We start from the raw sequence: 18,601 nt of genomic DNA on the forward strand, positions 1-18,601 counted from the left end.
ACGAAGCGACCTAAGAGTTTGAAATTGATACCCTAATCGTATCTACTAAAAATCACAGATGGATTTGAATCTCAGTGATGTTGACTTCTGAAAGTGTTGTGAACATGATAACTTGAAGGAAGTGACCTAGGATTTTGAAATTCATACCATAGGTTGTATCTACTAGGAGGCTGAGGGTTGCCACTGACTGGCGCCAGGATTTTTCTCCCATCAAAGTGCCTTTTCCTCCCTCCTCTCTCTCTCTACATTGTTCCTCAGTTGCCATATTTTCCACCCCCCTCTGTTTTTGTCACATGATTAAAAAGATAAATGTGCAAAAGGTTTCGTAATGTGTTATTGGCACACAGCAGCTTCCTTTTAATCTGTCATCTGTATGTGTTTGCTGATGGTGCTGATTGCATCTGTGACCAGGAACATCATCTTGTGATTTCTGGGTGTTGCTACAGGAATAAAATTTGGATCATAATGTGGGTTTTTTTGGTTTATTTTCTTCTTTTTTTCCTCTTTTTTTTTTTTTTTTTTCCTGTCTTGGGTTGCTGCAAAAAGTTTTAAAATTTATCTCTACGCTGCATGGCAGGGTGGCACTGTATAATTTTAGAAAAGAACAAATTGAGATTGATTGTATTGAAGCACACAGAACAGATAAAGGCTGACAAACTGCTCGTGTCTGCAGCTGTCGGTGTTTAATATATAAATAAAATCCACTGTGAATAACATTTATAAAGCAATAAGTGCACAGATACTATTTTAAAAGTTAAATGCAATTTAGCAATGGAAACTGCATTTTGCAGTTTTTTCTTTGTTTGGTGAAATGTTTGCGTGTTATTAAAAGTAGCATTTCATGTCAAATTTGACGTTGAACCACGTAGCAATCTGAGTTAAAAAAAAAGCACCTTTAACTGTTGTTCTGGTTGTTAATGAACTCTTTATTTGCTGCATAAAAAATACTGCTTTCTGTAACTTTGACAGTTCTATAACAAAATCTCAATGAAAGCCTTTAATTTATTGGACATACTTGCATACACAGAGGAACTTTATATGAAACGCAGGGGTGGCCGATTAATGTGCTGAATTACTCATGTGTCCCTCGGTTTCACACAACTACTGAACATGGACGATTCCTTTTCTTCTTCTTCTTTTTTTTTTTTTTACTGTAAAAGAGTACAGAAAAACATATCGGTGTATGTGATAGATTTAAAAAAAAAAAAAAAAAATGTAGCCGACTTTATGAACCTAAACAGCATGATCCTGCAGGCGCAAGAAATACGTAGCATTGAAGCAACAAGTACATCAAAGATCTGTTGAAGTTGGAATTGACGAGGAAGCACTTGGATATTAGGATGGTATAGGCATAGCCTTAAGATGTGTTCGGCGCCGTCACAGTGAGGAAGATGGGCAGCGCAGATGAAAGCTGATAGATGGTTTGAACTTTTGGGTGAGCCAGAAGAAGATGAGAGAAGTCTCGACAAGCCTGAGCAGTGGCTAAGGCTTCTGCCGCAGGCGAAGAAGTGCCACATGCACACGGAGGGAAAAAAATCCTTTAATATTGCACTAGCAATCAAAAGTAAAGCACACTGGTAGAAAATCCAAATACCTTGACTGGGGATGATGGCGTTTCACATAAAGGTCCCCAACTGTGTTGAGCAGAGCAAGATTTTTAAATCCTGATAAGTTGTGTGTCCAACTAAAACAGCCACAATGAGGTAGTCTTTCATTTGACTTTTACTCAATGTTGCAAAAGACACATTCAGTGGGAACAAGTCGTCATGGATCTTATAGGAGTCAATTATCACCTCAAGGTCAGACCATGCAGTGCTCAAAATAATCAAAGACCTACCTCTCACTCTAACTAGCTAAATGAAGCCTACAAAGTTCATGATGGTACAATCAGAAAAAGACTGAACAAGTGTGGCTTCTTTGGAAGGGCCAGTAGAAAGCCTCTACTCTTTAAAAGAACATGGCAGCACAGCTTAGATTCAAGATTCAAGAGCTTTATTGTCAATACAACAGTATACATGGTATACAGTGTACCCAAATTCTGTTTCACCCCAAGCCCCCCATGGTGCATTATAAGTATATAAAATATATATTTCCAAGAGATATCAAACTAGAAATTACAAATAAATAATGTGCTAAACTTCAGTAAAATTAAGGGATAAAAGGAACTAATTACTAACTAAACAATACTATAATGATAACTATACATTACTAACTGTATGATAAAGACATGACAGACGATACGAAGTGGATTGTGCAGCGGTATTGAATACCAGGTTCAAGTTATGGTCAGGATATTATAGACGAGACATGACAAAGACATGTGCAAATGTAGCATAGTTTAGCTTTACAAAGTTGGAACTTTTTACTGAAAATCGAATTCAGCATATCAGCACAAACACTACATACAAACTGTGAAACACGGCGGTGGAGGGGTGGGCTTGTTTTACAGTCACTAAGACAACCACAGTCCTCTGTATATTAAGGTCTCGTAGAGTCAAATGTGAGGTCATGTGACAGTGACCCAGTGGACCCCATTTAAATCTATAAAGTCATGCTGTTATTTTGACTAACAATTCAGTAATAAACCATTAAACCGGTGCAAACAGTGCAGCTTAGCCAAGAATGAGAACATGCCAACATGTAGCTTCTATGAGCATAAACTGCAATAAAATTTAGGTTGAAAGTAAGGGCAACCTTAATGCTCAGGTTGTAATTGAGCTTTAGATTTGCTTAAATGTAAAAAAGCAGAGAGACACTAGAAAACATTAAGGTGGAATCACACAGGACAGATGTGAACTTTGAAGGTGTTTTCTGAGGACACTCAACAAGATTTCCATATTTAAACATTAGGACCTAAAATCCAACAGCTTCCCTGAGGTGATGAAACTTTGATGGGTCTTGTCTAGGCTGTTGAATTACTATGTTTGAATTTATTCTCCTCAGACACTGTTTGTTTTTATTTTTTGAGTATAAACTTAGACATCACTAGCTCTCTTCAGAATCTCATAGGCATTGACAGGTGGAAACTGTATGTGCAAGATCTGAGGATTTATTTCCATGCAGTACATACGCGTGTAAACATGCATCTTCATAGCAGAAGTCTGCATCTCCTCCTGAACCAACTTATATCTACTGTGGCTGCAAGTCTGTGTAAGTGTGAACTGCTAGTAATTCAAATAAGTGTGTTTGTGTCCATTGAACCTCCGTCCAAACCCCCAAACAGCTTGTAGTGCTGTCAGAGACATCTGGTTGCCACTGACTCTAATGGTCACACGGATGTTAAATACTACATGAGGTGTGTGTGTGTGTGTGTGTGTGTGTGTGTGTGTGTGTGTGTGGCATCAAGCATCTCTGCCCCAGTATTTCTTCCTGAGGTTATGCTGGGAGTCACTTTGTTTGGATTTTTGCTTGGTGTTGGACAAAATGTGGACATTTATGGGTACATTTTTAAGGAGCTGTGCGTGATTTTTATTTTTCATATTTTCTCCTCATGATGGTAGTGAGGAATCATGGAACAGTTACTACTGTATGTAATTAGGTGATTAATGGCAATTTTTAATAGAGGAATATATGAAGGAGGGAGGGACGAAATTGTGAAGAGATTAAGAAGGAAGAGGGTTCAAGCAAGGAAGATGGCAGTCGAAGTGAAGTGCTGGGCCACGGGTGTGTGGGGTGGAGCGAAGATGGGAATTACACAGGAGTAGAAAGGAAATAAAAGGAGGAAAGGGGTGAAAATGAGAGGGAGGATGATGAGAATATGAAGAGAGGGGGAAATTAATGTGTTCTGAGGAGTAGAAGCAAGGCAGAATGGGTGATAATTGACAGAAGATTCAGAGCTAAAAAGGGAGAAAATGAAAATGAAGAAAAACTGTGAAGAAGCAGTCTTCTATTGCTTATTAGGGTCATTATACCTCCGTCTGGAACACACACTCTGAGAGGATTGAAAGGAGAAAGCAGTTCAGTATGAGTATCAAAAAATGGGCTTTTGATAAATGGCAACAAGAATCTGAAAGCAGGGCATGTGTGCTCTGCAGTGTGCACAAACATTTACTGTCAAATTAGTTAGTACTTGGCTATAAATATGTTTTTATTATGAAGGACACAAACACATCTTTGGACTTGGCCTAAAAATGTATCGATGCTGCTGTGAAGTGGTAAATAGAGGGAAACGGAAGGCAGGAGGAAAAATAAACACTGAAAGTCAGAGCAGGGAAGAAGGGAAGAAAAGATTTTAAATGAAGTAAAAGAGGATAAATAAAGCCAGTGATACCCCAGGGAGACATACAGGGAGGAAAGTGAGGTAGGTAATGGTTTTGTGAGATGGTATAAAATAGAACCTGTACTGTACAGGACAGGAAATGAAGGTGAAATTGAAAATATAGGAGTAAAAGTGAAATAAAGTATCGGAGTAGATGTACTTTAAATTCATGCACTTGTACAGCAGCTGTGGATTACAGCCACAGATAATGAAAAATATGCACTAAAAGATTTTCCATTGACAGTGTGACTGGATTATTTGCAGTAGAAGGATCCTCGTGCATGTAAGAGATGACCAGTGCAGGTTTTTTCTTTTCCAAAATTCAAAAATAATTTCAGTGAAAGAAAATGATTTTACAAAAGGCTCCTTTCATGCATCACTGAAAGTCTCCAGTTAACTTTCTGTTAATGAAATGAGAATGTTCATGTCTCCCTGGTTTCAGACTTTGCTAATAACTTGTGAAAGACTGTAGAAAATGCAGAGTAACTTTTAATTGAAGCAAGGAGAAATTGCTTTGCTGTCGTTAGACTAGCCATGATTCAGCCGAGTCGGATTTATGTAACCAGTGCAGCCATTAATTCTGTGAAAAGGTCTCTGTTTAAAATAAATAAACCTCTAGTGTTTGTCCCTTTGTGTTATAGTGAAGTGTGAGAGGTCCCGCTTATTATCAACATAGGCATTTAAGTTCTCCAGTCAGTGGAGTTCGGTATTAAAGCAGACCAGCGTAAAGCACCTGTAGCTAAAGGCCAGTAGCATCACATGGATGTACTACATACACATAGAACACCATCAATTTAATTTGTAGCAATTTTTTTGCCAAATTTGTTACCCTTCTGTCATTAGCTCTTCGGAATATTAAATACCATAACCATTATGGTGTCAGTGGAGACTGAGCTTATGGCATCTGCCCACTTTCAAAAGTTAACATTTCCCTTGGAATTTCTTTAATTTAGGCTTAAGTGAAATAAAAGGTCAATATTTTAATTGAAAACTGTGGTAAACATACTGGCTCGGGGGGCTTGTGACAGCATACCAAGTGCACATTTTAATTTGGCACGATGCAGAAGCTGTGACAGCGAGACACCCAGTTATGAAGGACATCAGTAATTAAATTCAGGAGATGGCCAGATTTTTCCAGGGCTGCACATAAACTGTCACCAAATTCCTTGGGAGTCAACCCACTTACGCATTTAGCAAAAAGAAGAGAAAAGTAGGAAGATGCTTTAGAGACATCGAGTCTTTAAAACTGGTGACAAAGTTGTGAAGTTTGTTTCTGTGTCAAGTGATTGAAAGCTGGATTTATTTCCCCCCTTTGAAGTTGGTGTTCATTTCTGACCTCCCCACAAACTTTGTATAGAGAATTAATTAAAAAGGGTCTTTTTAGGGGTCGTGAAGGACCCTCCGGCCTCATCTGGTAATGCTTGGACACACGATGCAATTCTTAAAACATGTTTGTCTTTTGTTTTGTTTCTTTGAAGTATTGAAATAGGTGTTGGCGAATGACCTTGTTTTTACTTCACTTCCCCCTGTCTCACTTCTTTCCGTCTTCATTCATCCATGCAGCTTGACTTCAAACATTAACATGGAACATACATTTTCATCTCTCCCCAACTCCATGTGTTATTCTGTCTCGTTCCCTTCATTGCTCTCCTTACCTCTCTGTGTTTCTGCCTCTCCATCTGCTCCTCTCCAACTCTAATTGGTACGATATCAGTTGGAGCTCAGATATTGCCTTCACTTTTGGTCTGTTTCTGGCAGGCAGTGTTGTCTCAATGTTTCCTCTCCATAGATCAGATTCAGGTGCGTTCGTGCTGACTTATAAGTCTATATGTAAGCCTAGGCTGCCAAAATGCAAAAGAGTTTAACCAGGTAGCAGCAGGACTGAGTTTGACGAAGGTGATGAAAGGTTTGAGGTGAAGGGGCTGTGACTGAGCCTCGGTTGAGGAGTCTGTAAAGTGGGAATTGAGAGTAGAGTGGATAAAAGGGAAAACGGACTTAATGGTAAATGGTTTGGAGAGTGTTTTGAAGAGGTTTCATTGTTATCACAAAAGCAAGCTAACTGTGAAATCTGGAATAGGGTCCACTTACGGAGGCTGAGAAATTGAACCATTTCTGTGTTAAAATCCCTAAATGAGTTGAAGGTATCAAGGATCTTGTTCAGTTGTTTGTTTGAAACTAAGGCCCAAAATCAAAGTCATTTCACGTCTGTTTCTGCACTTTACACTCCCCTGCTGCAATGTACCACGTCTTTAAAAACACAGTATTGTCAACAGCGGGAAGCTGACCAACCGATATTAGTTTATATTACTTTCAATTTTAAAGGAACAGTCGGCCGATTTTGTATTTTTACTTGAAAGTTAGAAGTTGCACTTTTAATTAGTGTGTAAGTATGTCTTCCAACAATCGATGCATTGTTATAAACTCAAAATTAAGCAATTAAAAATGCACAGGTGCGAACGCAGATTTTTTTTGAAGCCGCCATTTGCCCCACCGTCTTTACTTCAGGGGCAGAGGTTCGGCCAGTTGTGTTTATATATGTGGCCACATCCATAGCACTCCTGCTGCGGAGGCAAATGTGAGCTTGGGAGCTACGATTGATCAAACCTGTGACTTTGTTTCCTTTACCAAAGAAGTGAAAACACATTAAATCATGTTTCTGCTTTGGCACTTTTTATAATTAAAATTGTTATTGCTGAAAAAAAAGAGAGCTGTGCAACACAAATGTTTGATGAATATGCTCTTTTTGTATAGTAAAGTGTCTTTTTGTTGTTATTGCTTGAGAGGGATTTCTCCAGTCTCTGAGTTCAGTGGTGTAAAGCTTGTCCACATGATAAATTGCAAAGCTCTCACACTGAAACTCTGTGATCTCCCAACAGTTGGATAAAACCATTTCAGTAAAACCACTGATGTGTTGTTATATGTGTAGACGTCTTAAATCAATGTTCAAATGGGCTCTCTGGACTCATTTTTTTCGTGCTCTTCACTTATTACTGTTTTAAGGTGGCATATCGACTTGGTCAAGTGAAACTTTTCAGCTCATTTGTTTGTGCCAACCGCACTGTAGTTTTATGACTCAGTTCTCTACAATCTTTACATAAGCTATTGTTGCAATTGAAGAGAAATATACCATTGATCTATGCTTCAGAGTGAATGGAGGATAATCTGAGAGAGGCACTTTGAGCATTTGGAAAAGAAGGTAGAGATCACATTAAAGGATACTTTCTTTCAGAGTTTGCAGTAACGACTGAACAAATTGTGAGGGTAAAAGGAGGGAAGATGGTGAAAAGTGGCATTGTTTGATTGTGGAAATATTATAAGGAAGATAGTATTAAGCAGAAAGCCTTCATTTTAGCTTGTGTGCACATGTGCATTTACTGATTAACAGGAATCCCAAGGAAAACAGGAGGATAAAGCTGGATTATTGCATAAGGAACAAGATGACAGCCCACACAAGTGTACAAGACAACAGAGAACCGTGTGTGTGTGTGTGTGTGTGAGTGAAACCATTTAAGCACTTAAATTATTTGTATGTCTTGTGTGCATCAAAGAAAACGAGTTAAGATGGAGATAAAATGACGTGGTGAAAGAGTGAGAGAATTTTTCCTGTTGTACAGCGCCCTGAGCTGAAAGAAGCTGCCACCTTCGGTTTAATTATTTATGTGGTACTTGGCCTTCCATTCAAATCTGCCTGTATAGTCTCTCATACTTTTTCTTTTTCTGGCTGCAAAATCTTTAGAGATGCTGTTTTTGTTCGAGCCCATGCTGAGCAAGTGGATGGTCTCTGTGGCATTTTGCTTTGGCAAAATTCTGCTGATATTGAAATGCTTGAAGCCACCGTCAATGCAGTGATCACATACTGCGTCTTCATATATTGACAAAGGCACAGCGCGAGAGTTCACAAGCCCTCGTTAACAGATAGCAGACAAAAGTAAATATAGAAATGCCACTACACTGGTTTAATTTGGGAAGGGGGTGGGGGGGCGCAGAGTGGAAATGTTTTGTTTCTGATAGTGTCCTGGAATTTATATTTCCTTTTTTTTCCCCCCCTCTCCCATTTGTATTTTCCCATTTAAACTACTTGTCTGACTGGTTCCAATATCCACTGAGTCGTTTGGCTTCCAGTCCAACTACATATCCCATGTATATATATTTGTTCAGTAAAGTGTAACGGTAAGCATCTGTCTTCCTGCCCATTTGATTAGTCTCCTGACACAGGCAGCGTAGAGTTGTTTACAGTTAAAAAAAAATCTATTTCAAAACAATATTGGTATCAGATTTCTCTGCATGAATGTGTGTTTTTATAGCCGCATTTCTTATTGCTGTCCAGCATATATTAAAGCCTGTAGCAAAGATTTATGTATTCAAACATAAATCTTTTATTAAATACATCAGTGTTTCTTTGTGTGGGTCCAGTTAAGTGAGACTGTGCAGGCAGTCTCCAGTGTTGCAGGAGGCTGCAGCTGTATGGCAAGATTGTTATGACAAATATGTGGTATAATGCTGTGAGGTTACGTGTCTGAACTGGAGAAAATGAACACAGGCAAAGTGTGTAGGTTTGCATGTGAGGCAAAACTGTTTTTAATCTAACTTCCACTTTGATATCCAATCTGGATTTGATGACAGTCTGTTGGGGATTTGACCTACTTTGGTACAAATTAAATTGACAGTATCCGAAAAGGGAATTTTGTTGCAGGTGCTGACCAGACCGTTGCCCTCCTTTTCCCTCCTGGTGGCGTTTCGTCCAGGATGGCACATCCGTATGTGGTGTTGCAAGGAGTTTTGATGTGTCTCAAGAGTGTGGAAGAGATGCTGTGAGATGGGCTCTTACATTATGAGAGAGAGCGAGACGACTCAGCAGGATGGCCAGTATCTGCTCCTCTTTGTGAGGAGGAACAGAGGGTCCCAGCATGTTTCTGACCACACTATGAGAACTGGACTCCATGAGGTGGCGTGAGGGCCCGGCATCCTGTTGTGGGATCTTAGTTCTGAATTTGCCAGAAAACGCCAAAACTGGCAGGCTCACTACAGGTGCCTCGTTCTCTTCGGAGATCAGAGCAGATTCACACTGAGCATGTATGATAGATGTGAAGGAGTCTGAAGAAGCAGAGTGTGGCTAAAGTTGTGTTATCATCCAGCATGACTGGTTTTGACAGAGGGTTAGAGAGAGCCTGGGGAAGCATATACTTGGAAGATCAAGGACGGTAGCCTGCGTGCTGTTAGGTACCAGGATGAAATTGGAGCTTATGCCGGTTCAAAGGCTTTGGCTTGTGGTGCGCAGAAATATGGTCAGCGTGTATAGGCAGCTCCTGGATGATTACATTGATGTCACTGACTGGCTCTCATGTACCTCTAAGGGGAACCCAAGAATTAGCCTATACAACGTATTGTATCAGTGGACCTGATATTAAAAATCACTGCAGACTGTTAGAGCTCTCTGATGCTCTGATCCAGGTCTGGGAGGAGAGATCCCAGGACACACTCTCACCAGGAGTGTGCTCAGACGTTGAGTGCATACATACTACTGAGCCATATTATGACACAACCTATTTCAGTGTGTGTGTTAATTTTTAAGTTTTTTTGAAGTCTTCTTAGACTCATGTGTTCCCTTTTTCTATTCCAGGAATGTTTAAAAATGGGTTTTAACTTCTGTTTGGACTGGTGCTCTTTGTTGGTACTCGGTAGCTACAGATAAATCTTTTCTTGTGCCAGATTTCTTATGAATCACTTGTATTGTCACTACATGTCATGAGTCTCACTTTGCAGAAAATTACTCCTTCTACTCTTGATCATATTGATATACTGTAGCAGCAAAAACATTGTAACATGCATATGGAGTATTTGCAGTCCTAGTTATCAGAGCTGCATCACCTCTGTGTTTGAGTCATAGCTGTAGTTTGAAAATACATTTTTTTTATTTATTTTTTTATTCCATGTGCACAAGATTTCGGCTACTTAACAGTTCAGTGGTTTTGGTCCTTAATTCATCAAAATGTTTATGTGGGTGAGCAGTCTGCAGCACTCTTGCATTGCAGCCATGGTATTGTAATATGTGTTGAATGTGTTTTGGGATTGTCTTGCTGAATAAGCAACATTGTCCTTGAAGAAAACTCCACGTGCTCCGTATCTTGCACAGTGCACCAGGCACTGTTACGGGCTGCTCCTACATATAGCTGTCAAATCATCAGATCCTGCTTTTAGATTTAATCCAGTGTGATTTCAGTGGTGGTGCCCTCCTGTGCCTCCTCCTTGGAGATGTCCGTGGTCATCCTGAGATCAGGTTCATCAGCACATGTTGATCCAAATGTGAGACTGTATCGCTGTTCGGTGGCCCTAATAGTTTCAGAAACTTTGAGGTTTTTGCATGCCAACAACAAAGCCAGGATGTCAGGAACAGAATTGGCTTCGAGCTAATTACTGATCCGTCTCCCTCCTTTTCATCTTTTCAACCTCTGTATAAAAGAGTTCGCCAAGTACCGTTCTCATTATGCAGTGGGGTGTTGCTGAAACAGGCCCAGATGCCCAGTGAACCTCTGTGAAGACTATAGCCTGAATAAATCAAAAAGCAGCATCAGTTTGAGCATAAGCAATGCTAAGCGCTTTACTTGCCTCTGGGAGATCTAGCTTTTTGATATTAAATAACAGCGTGCAAGAAAAACCTGGACAGTTATCAGACAGCCAGTCACTTGAACATAGCACTCAGTGCAAACAACTGCATTTGTCTTGTGTGTGTGTGTGTGTGTGTGTGTGTATGCTTGGCCTGCAGCTTTATAGGATGACAGAACAATTTTAAAATATAGCCAGTCCACAATAAGGAAAGATTTAATGAGTAGTGGAAAAGTAAACAGATTGTAGATTTTCCCAGGGGTATTTGCACAGATGAGAGCTGGCAACGGCCTCAAGATGACTGTGGAAACAAACTGCCCTAGAGCCCCATTGGCAATACCGATAAGCCACAGTTGGCAGAGTACAGCCCATCAACAGAACTGTGGGATGGTTTTCTTTTTTCTCTTTGTGAGCAGCAGAAAAAGAAACCTAAGATATATTTGGGTTTGCTTTATTTCTGACTTTCTTTGTCATTTCAATTAGCAGAAAACATCACTGTTCCTGCTTTTTGTGCTTCAGTAAAATATTTCATTTACCACTCACTTTTTTTATTTTTTATTTGGGGGGGGGTAAACAATGCAAACAACACTGTAGAGATTGGACAATTTCAAGTAGATATTCCACGTCTTAATTTATCAGGCACTATTGAGAAGATTTGATCAACTTTTTACACAAGCATGGTTGAAACTTGGTCTAATATGTGCAGAGTAGCTTGTAAATTGTAAAATAAAAGTCTAAACATTTGAGATCTACTTGAGCAACACTTGAAGTGCTGATGACCAGCCCCATATCAAAGGGGAGATCCTTGAAATAGGATATTGCTCTCTGCAGGCAGTCGTTCTCCACTTGGTCTCCAGATGAGTTGAAACAAATCAAAACTCCTCCTTGGTGGAGGACATCCAATGAATAAGTCATTCTTTGAAATATTAAATTCAAATTGAAAAATGCATCAATACTCATGGTATTTATTTAGTATTCAGCTTGATGATCAGATGTATTGATGTCTAAATTGCAGTTTCACATCTTTTACTTCCCTGCTGCGGCACTTAACTTGGCTTAAATGTTGCTTCTACATGTGCTCATTTGGGCTGATTTGGCTTTTTTTCAGTTTTGACACAGATACTGTGGGTTCTTGTCTGTCTTTGTAAGACGCCGTCCAGTTTATAGTGAACCTGCCTACAACCACAATTTCCATCATCGCCAACTTGTCCTTTTTTTTTTTCTTTTCTTTTTTTTTTAAACTGTTAAATCCATCAAGTGCAAAAATACTTGCACCAAAATGTGCAGTCCTAATTATTCTAGCTGCATCACCTCTTGTGCCAACTCTCATAACGCTTTGTTAGCACTCCTCTTAGCAAATTCTGCAGCGATTAAATGGTTAACTTTGTTCTACCACAAGTCACTGGTAAAGAAATGGCGTACAGATGTGTTGAGACACCCCTCGTTACTTTATATTTTGCTTCCAAGAAGCGTTAGATTTTTTTTAAAAATTTTTTTGTAAGTGAACAGTGCTCAAATTTTCCGAAGGCCTTTCAAAGTTTTTCTTTGAATTTTTAGTTTTCTGTTTATCCACGTAACACTGGAACCTTGTTCATGGGATGAACAGGTCTTGTGTTTATGCATACTACAATTTAATAAAGAGCCAATGTGAAATTCTGTCCTTGGATACACATGATTTGTTCCCATTTCTTTAGTCAAATCTGTAAAAATTGCTATAGCCAATAGTTTTTTAATGCATAAAATAGTATTTTTGCACCAACAGGGTGATTCCCAAAGAACCATTTGCCTAAAAAATGGCACATTTGAACAGACAAACCAGACAAATAGAAGACAAAGTAAGACGTGCCAGGCCTAAAACAAACTATCTACAGCAGATGAAGAGTATCTAAAAGTCACATCCTTGAGAAATGGACACGCCACAGACCTGACACAGGATCTGAGAGCTGCATCAGGCCCGTTAGTTTATCCTTCTGCTGTTCAGTGAAGCCTCAGAAATTGTCTCGGTGGAAGTGTGGCTGTGGAGAAGACTAAAAATTAGTGGCAACAGGTCTTATGGAGCGAGGAATCCAAATTTGAAAGATTTGGTTGAAATCATCATCGGCATGTATGGAGTAGGTCAGGAGGGAGGCACATCAGTGAGGGTCTACAGCCATCTTTAAGACATAGTGGGGGTCAGATGTTCCACCATGCAATATAGTCTAGAAAGGTTAAATGCAGAGAGGATTTTCCCCACAGGGATCAATAAAGTATACATATTACATTATTATTTAAATGCCATCAGTCATGGGTCGACCACCGCAGAGCCTCAACATTAGTCTCTGGACAGAGAACAGAAGAAAAGGGAGCCACAGCCTACGAAGAGTTCTGAATGTCCTTTAAGAAGCCTGGAGAACTTTGACTAAAAGCTGCCTAAGAGCTCAGGCCATGTTGAATAAAGATGGTCATACTAAATACTGACTTTCAAGTTTTTCATTATGTTCTGTATTTATGTGTTTGCACATTAAATTGCTGCTCTGATTTTCCACTTCCCATGAAAAACAGAGATGAGGCTTGGCTTGATTTTTTTTTTTTTTTAAACATTACTATCACAAATTTATTTAGTTTTGTTTTTTTTAATGTGGCAGCGAGTTGTTTCACAGGAGAGGGGTCATACTAGATGAAATGTCGAGTTGTGGTGCAAATGATTAATGAAAAAATGTTATTATGAATGTTGACAGCTCTGCACTTCATCTGTTAATATTAGCAGCAGATCACCAGTGTGGCAAAACATTGTTATAATTATAATTTCGACTCCTCTTTCTCCTCCAGCCCTCAAGGGGCTCCATATGCTGTAGTGTTGGACACTCCTCATTCTCCTCTTCACTTCGCCTTCCTCTCTGCTCTCTTGCCAAGTGGTTTGGAACAGTTCAGCCTTTCTCACTCATCTCATGCTCGTTTTCTTCACTCTCATCTCGTTATTTTCCTCTTCTTGTATATCTGGCCTCCATTATTTTCAGTGTATGTTACGTTATGCTGAGGTTTTAGGCACCTGGTAGATGTGACGCTTCAATGTCTGTTGTTTAAATGACAGCCCTGTCAGAAGGAGCAGAATGTTTTAGCTTTTGGTCTTTTAAAGTTAACTTTTATATTTTAAATGAGGGAGTGATGAGAGACATGTGACTAAGCTTGAAAGGCTTCATTTGAATCTAACACACTGTTACATTTCAGTGCACTGAGACACCAGGATACTTTTTCTGCCTGGCTCCTTAATATGCTTTTTTTCAGGGTCTGAATAGATGTGCCTGCACTGGTCATTGATCCCAGCTCAAACAGTGATTGCAGGGACATATACCAGTATTGTCTGTTTCCAAAGTAGTGAAAATACAACCAGTTAATAGCAGTTTCAATAGCAGAAATAACACAAATGTTAGTGCTTCCTGTAAAATATATCGAAGAGGAATAGCTGGGGGGGGGAAATGCATTCAGTAGCATTACTAGACCTTGCAGGGTAATACAATAATATCCCTAATGAGAACACTAAATCTTGTATTGGCAAATTATCCAAGTGTATTATCTTGCCAACTGCAGAAAAATCCAATGTAATGAAATCCACAAAAATACTGTGCATATATTGTTTTGCACATTTGTTTATTGTTAATGAACAAATCAGAAATTGCAGAAATTGAGAATTTGTCCTGAGTGTACAGAAAATGTATTATATATTGATAACAGACTATCAATAATGACCTTTTTTCTATATTAAATGTCTCTCTTGTGCAATGACAGACATTTTCCTTCAAAAATATTAACCTGTGCCGTGTTCTTCCTGCCAGGTCTTCCGAAGCGGCGAGGGCATGGGCATCCGTCTGGACAGCGCCTCAGCCTTCCAGGGTGCCGTCATTTCTCCACACTATGACTCATTACTAGTGAAAGTCATCGCCAGCGGAAAGGACCTGAACACAGCAGCTTCCAAGATGAGCCGAGCTCTGGCTGAGTTCAGAGTGAGAGGGGTTAAGGTAGGACATTCGGCCAAGTGCGCTCCAAAGGGTTCCAACTTTGTGCATGTTTTTCCTGGTTTAATTTGCTTTTCTAGCTGTTGTTTGGCTAGTTGAGCTGATGAGGAAACTCGGGAACTAATGAACATTTTGGCATGGGGATTGATTCTTTCACAGCTCGGATATAAATTGAATTCTACTCTGTGTATTGGTGGCTGGCATGGTAAGAGCCCGTCTAAAACTACTCAGGGTAGTTTAGATTAATGGTGTGATGCATTTAAAGCTGAAAGAGAGCGAGTGTGTACTCAGTTGCTGCAGAGTGCCACAGCTAAGAAGTGGTGCGCTTAGTCTTGGACACTTAGCCTGTGTGACCTTTCTGGCTGATTACATGGTTTATGTTGCTCTTTATTTCTTGGCTTTCCGACTGAAAACACACTCTGCCTGTGTCAGAAGGTGCCAGTTGTTGTTGGCTTATAGCAGTTTTGTCACAACAACTTGCACTTGTTAAGGTAGTGCTATCCACCTTTCATAACACTGCAGCCCATACACAGAAACACAAGTGCATTACTGCTGCTGGTGAGGGAGAAACACAAGCCTGGGAGTTTATTTCCCACTTGCAGAACAAAGAGAAAGATGTAAACGATGTGGGGCGATCGTGGCTCAAAAGTTGGCAGTTTGTCTCGTAATCGGAAGGTTGCTGGTTCGAGCCCCGGCTTGGACGGTCTCGGTCGTTGTGTCCTTGGGCAAGACACTTCACCTGTTGCCTACTGGTGGTGGCCAGAGGGCCCGGTGGCGCTAGTCTCCGGCAGCCTCGTCTCTGTCAGTGCGCCCCAGGGTGGCTGTGGCTACAATGTAGCTTGCCATCGTGTGTGTGTGTGAATGTGTGTGTGTGTGTGTGTGGATGACAGGATGTGTAAAGCGCTTTGGGGTCCTTAGGGACTAGTAAAGCGCTATACGGGCTCTTATAGCGCTGTGTGTTTGCATGTGCGCCTCACACGTTTTTATTAAACCGCGGTGAAACAGATGAAATGTGTTTTTAATCCAATTATGACAACTTGCATTTTATTCATTAATAAGAAAACAATTTAAACCCCCTCAATCCATGTGACTGTGATCAGTAACTGCTGAGACGACCATCAAAACATTCCTGTTAAACTTTGTACAATGTTACATTGATAAATGGAAACCTCTATATTTTTTTTATTTATGTGCCAGCATAATAACATTTAGCATTTTATAAACACTAAAAATGGCTAACATGTTATAAAACCAATTAATAGTTGAATTAGACAAGCACAAGATTTTTATTTTTTTTTGTAATTTGGATTTCCTGTTGCTGTCATCATTCACACATTTCACAGCACATTTAAATGTGCAATTTTCTCTCCTCAATTAAAAATTAACACGATGAGTCTAATCCAACATATACATGCAGCTCAAAACATGTGCCTTTTTCTCCACTGAGAGGTAAATGGTGTTTTTAATCTTTAATCTGGCAACAATGTATAACAGTGTATCAGAGAGCCAAGTCTCTGATGTTTTTGTTGTAAGATTAGGTCGGGCAATAGATGCAAATATTCACTGAAGTGAAAAACTTGATTTGAAATCTTTAGGGTTTTGGTAAGTAGACAAAGTCAGCTTCGTGAATAATTCAGTATCAAAATATCTGATCTTAAGCTGTGGGTAAGAGAAAAGATGCTTTCCAGTTTATTTAAGTTAACATAAACAGAAAATGTCATTAATGATTTCAAAGCAAAAAAGGTTGCAAAGTTTCATTACATCCATAAATCCTCTCTGTGGTCTTTTTCCACCGTACAATGAACATGGCTAAATGCAACAAAAGGTTGAAAATAGGTGACTTATTTTAGGATAACAAAGTCTACAAGTTTACATTTTATGAAATTTAAATTGGTTCAAGCAAAAAACAAAAACAAAAATGAAAAATCAATTGTAGTTTGTAATTAACCTGGTTGGAAGACAAAGTGCAGCCTTGCTTTTGTGTAACAGTTAGAAAAGTTGCATCAGCTGTGGAAGATGTAGATGAAGCTGTTGGAGCAGCTGGGTAATGGAAAGATTGCAGAAGTTGTTTGGATATACAGAGATGGGCTGGAGATAAATTTATTTTTGTCATCTTATCCTTGAGTAGTCTCTCTTTCCAAGGTTGAATTCATGCGATGGCTGAAATGCAGAATGTTTCGGAGAGGGTTTCAGACATGCATGTGGCCAATCGGTGGATTTGCTCATGCTGAGGTCTTCAGTATTTCATATTTTGAATCATACTTGAAAAAAATCCCTTTTTTCGTGTGTGTGTAAAAGGGTTTAATGGAGGGAAATGTGCAATGCTTAGGAATAGTGTATCTGAGCATGTATATCACACATACTTTGAGGTTTGTCCATTTTGGGTTGTTATACTGAGTATAAGACTGAAGTGCTGATACCTGTGTGTGTTGCAAAAAAGGTGATCTGAATGTACAGGTTGGACCTAGAGCAGGGCGATATGACCACAACTATTTATCACGATATACATTTGAAAATTTGTGATAAAGATATAACTGACGATATAATTGACACTAGAAAAAACACTTTACAACTCCACAACTTTGTTTTTGTTTATTTTGCACTAATGTGTTTTCACTTAAACAAGCAGCTGTTTTTTTATGTGCATTAAAGTCGCTGACAGTTTAACCAAAAGGCATTTTCAGTGGAAATCGGCCGACATATCCTCAGCATAACCATGTATAATATCCACAAAACTTAAAGAGGTTATACACACGCACAACACGGTAATATTATGTTGAAGCACAGTACGTATCACTCCGCGAGGCTCCTGCCTATGGTAGCCTTAATGCTCTGACAATCCATCAAGCGGTGCGGCTTCGTAGGTTAGCAAAGTCGTACTAAAACATTTGATAGATTTTCGAGCGCCGTGTACGACATAAAATCATTTCGAGGTCAGTAAACACAACCAGAATTCATACATAAGGCACACGGGATTATAAGGGGCACTGTCGATTTTCAGAAAAATCAAAGGATTGATTTTAAGTGTGCCATATTTTCCAAACAACACTTTAATAACGACGGCCCGCTAGCATGTGCTACCAAAAATAGAGCTTTGTTGTGTATCTGACGGACAAAAGCTAAACCAGTTCCACACCACTGAAGTTGCAGCATTTTTACAAACTAATTCTGGTTCATTCGTTTTATTCAACGATCCGCTTTCGCCCTTTTCATTCTCCGTCGCCGCCATACTTTTTCCGCCACGTGCGTATGAACACAAAGGCACCGCGCCTACGTGCTTTACCCATATTCTATTGCGATATTTTGTTTTCTTATCCAACATTATATCGGTATTACCGTGAACGGTATGATATGGCCCAGCCCTAGTTGGACCCCTGGCACAGTGGTGCAGCCAAGTGTGTAAAGTCTTAGGATTGAAACGCTGAATCTGCTGTTAATGCTGGACTGTTTTTGTTATTCCATCTTTCAAGTGGTCCAGTGAAGCCAGAGCTGTGTGGAAATGCCGTTTCTTATGCAGGAATGCCACACATTGATAATAACTCTTATTTATTTATTTAATTTAAGTAATTGTTTGAAAACGGTGCCCAAAACATGCACATAAAAATAAATTATTATGAACAAAAGCTTGGAGTAAATGAAAGCAACACTGAAGCTTGAAGCTTTAGCTTGTTATACTGAGTGTTTAACCTACTTTCAATGGCGATACTTTTTTATAACTAACTTTGATGTAAAACAGAAACAAGGTTAT

The 18,601-nt window shown here is 39.5% G+C and overlaps 1 protein-coding gene across 4 annotated transcripts in view; it reads left to right on the forward strand.

Annotated features, from left to right (window-relative positions):
• The window catches only part of pcxb (pyruvate carboxylase b), a 292,624-nt gene that overhangs the window by 131,707 nt on the left and 142,316 nt on the right, over positions 1 to 18,601 (forward strand). For all 4 annotated transcript variants that reach the window (XM_026161745.2, XM_080299926.1, XM_026161746.2 and 1 more), the window contains exon 12: positions 14,674 to 14,856. In XM_026161745.2, the coding sequence (XP_026017530.1) occupies positions 14,674 to 14,856 (183 nt within the window). The remainder of the gene's footprint in view (positions 1 to 14,673; positions 14,857 to 18,601) is intronic.

The sequence above is a fragment of the Astatotilapia calliptera genome, chromosome 3, assembly GCF_964374335.1.
Source record: "Astatotilapia calliptera chromosome 3, fAstCal68.1, whole genome shotgun sequence".
In the NCBI taxonomy this organism is placed as follows: domain Eukaryota; kingdom Metazoa; phylum Chordata; class Actinopteri; order Cichliformes; family Cichlidae; genus Astatotilapia; species Astatotilapia calliptera.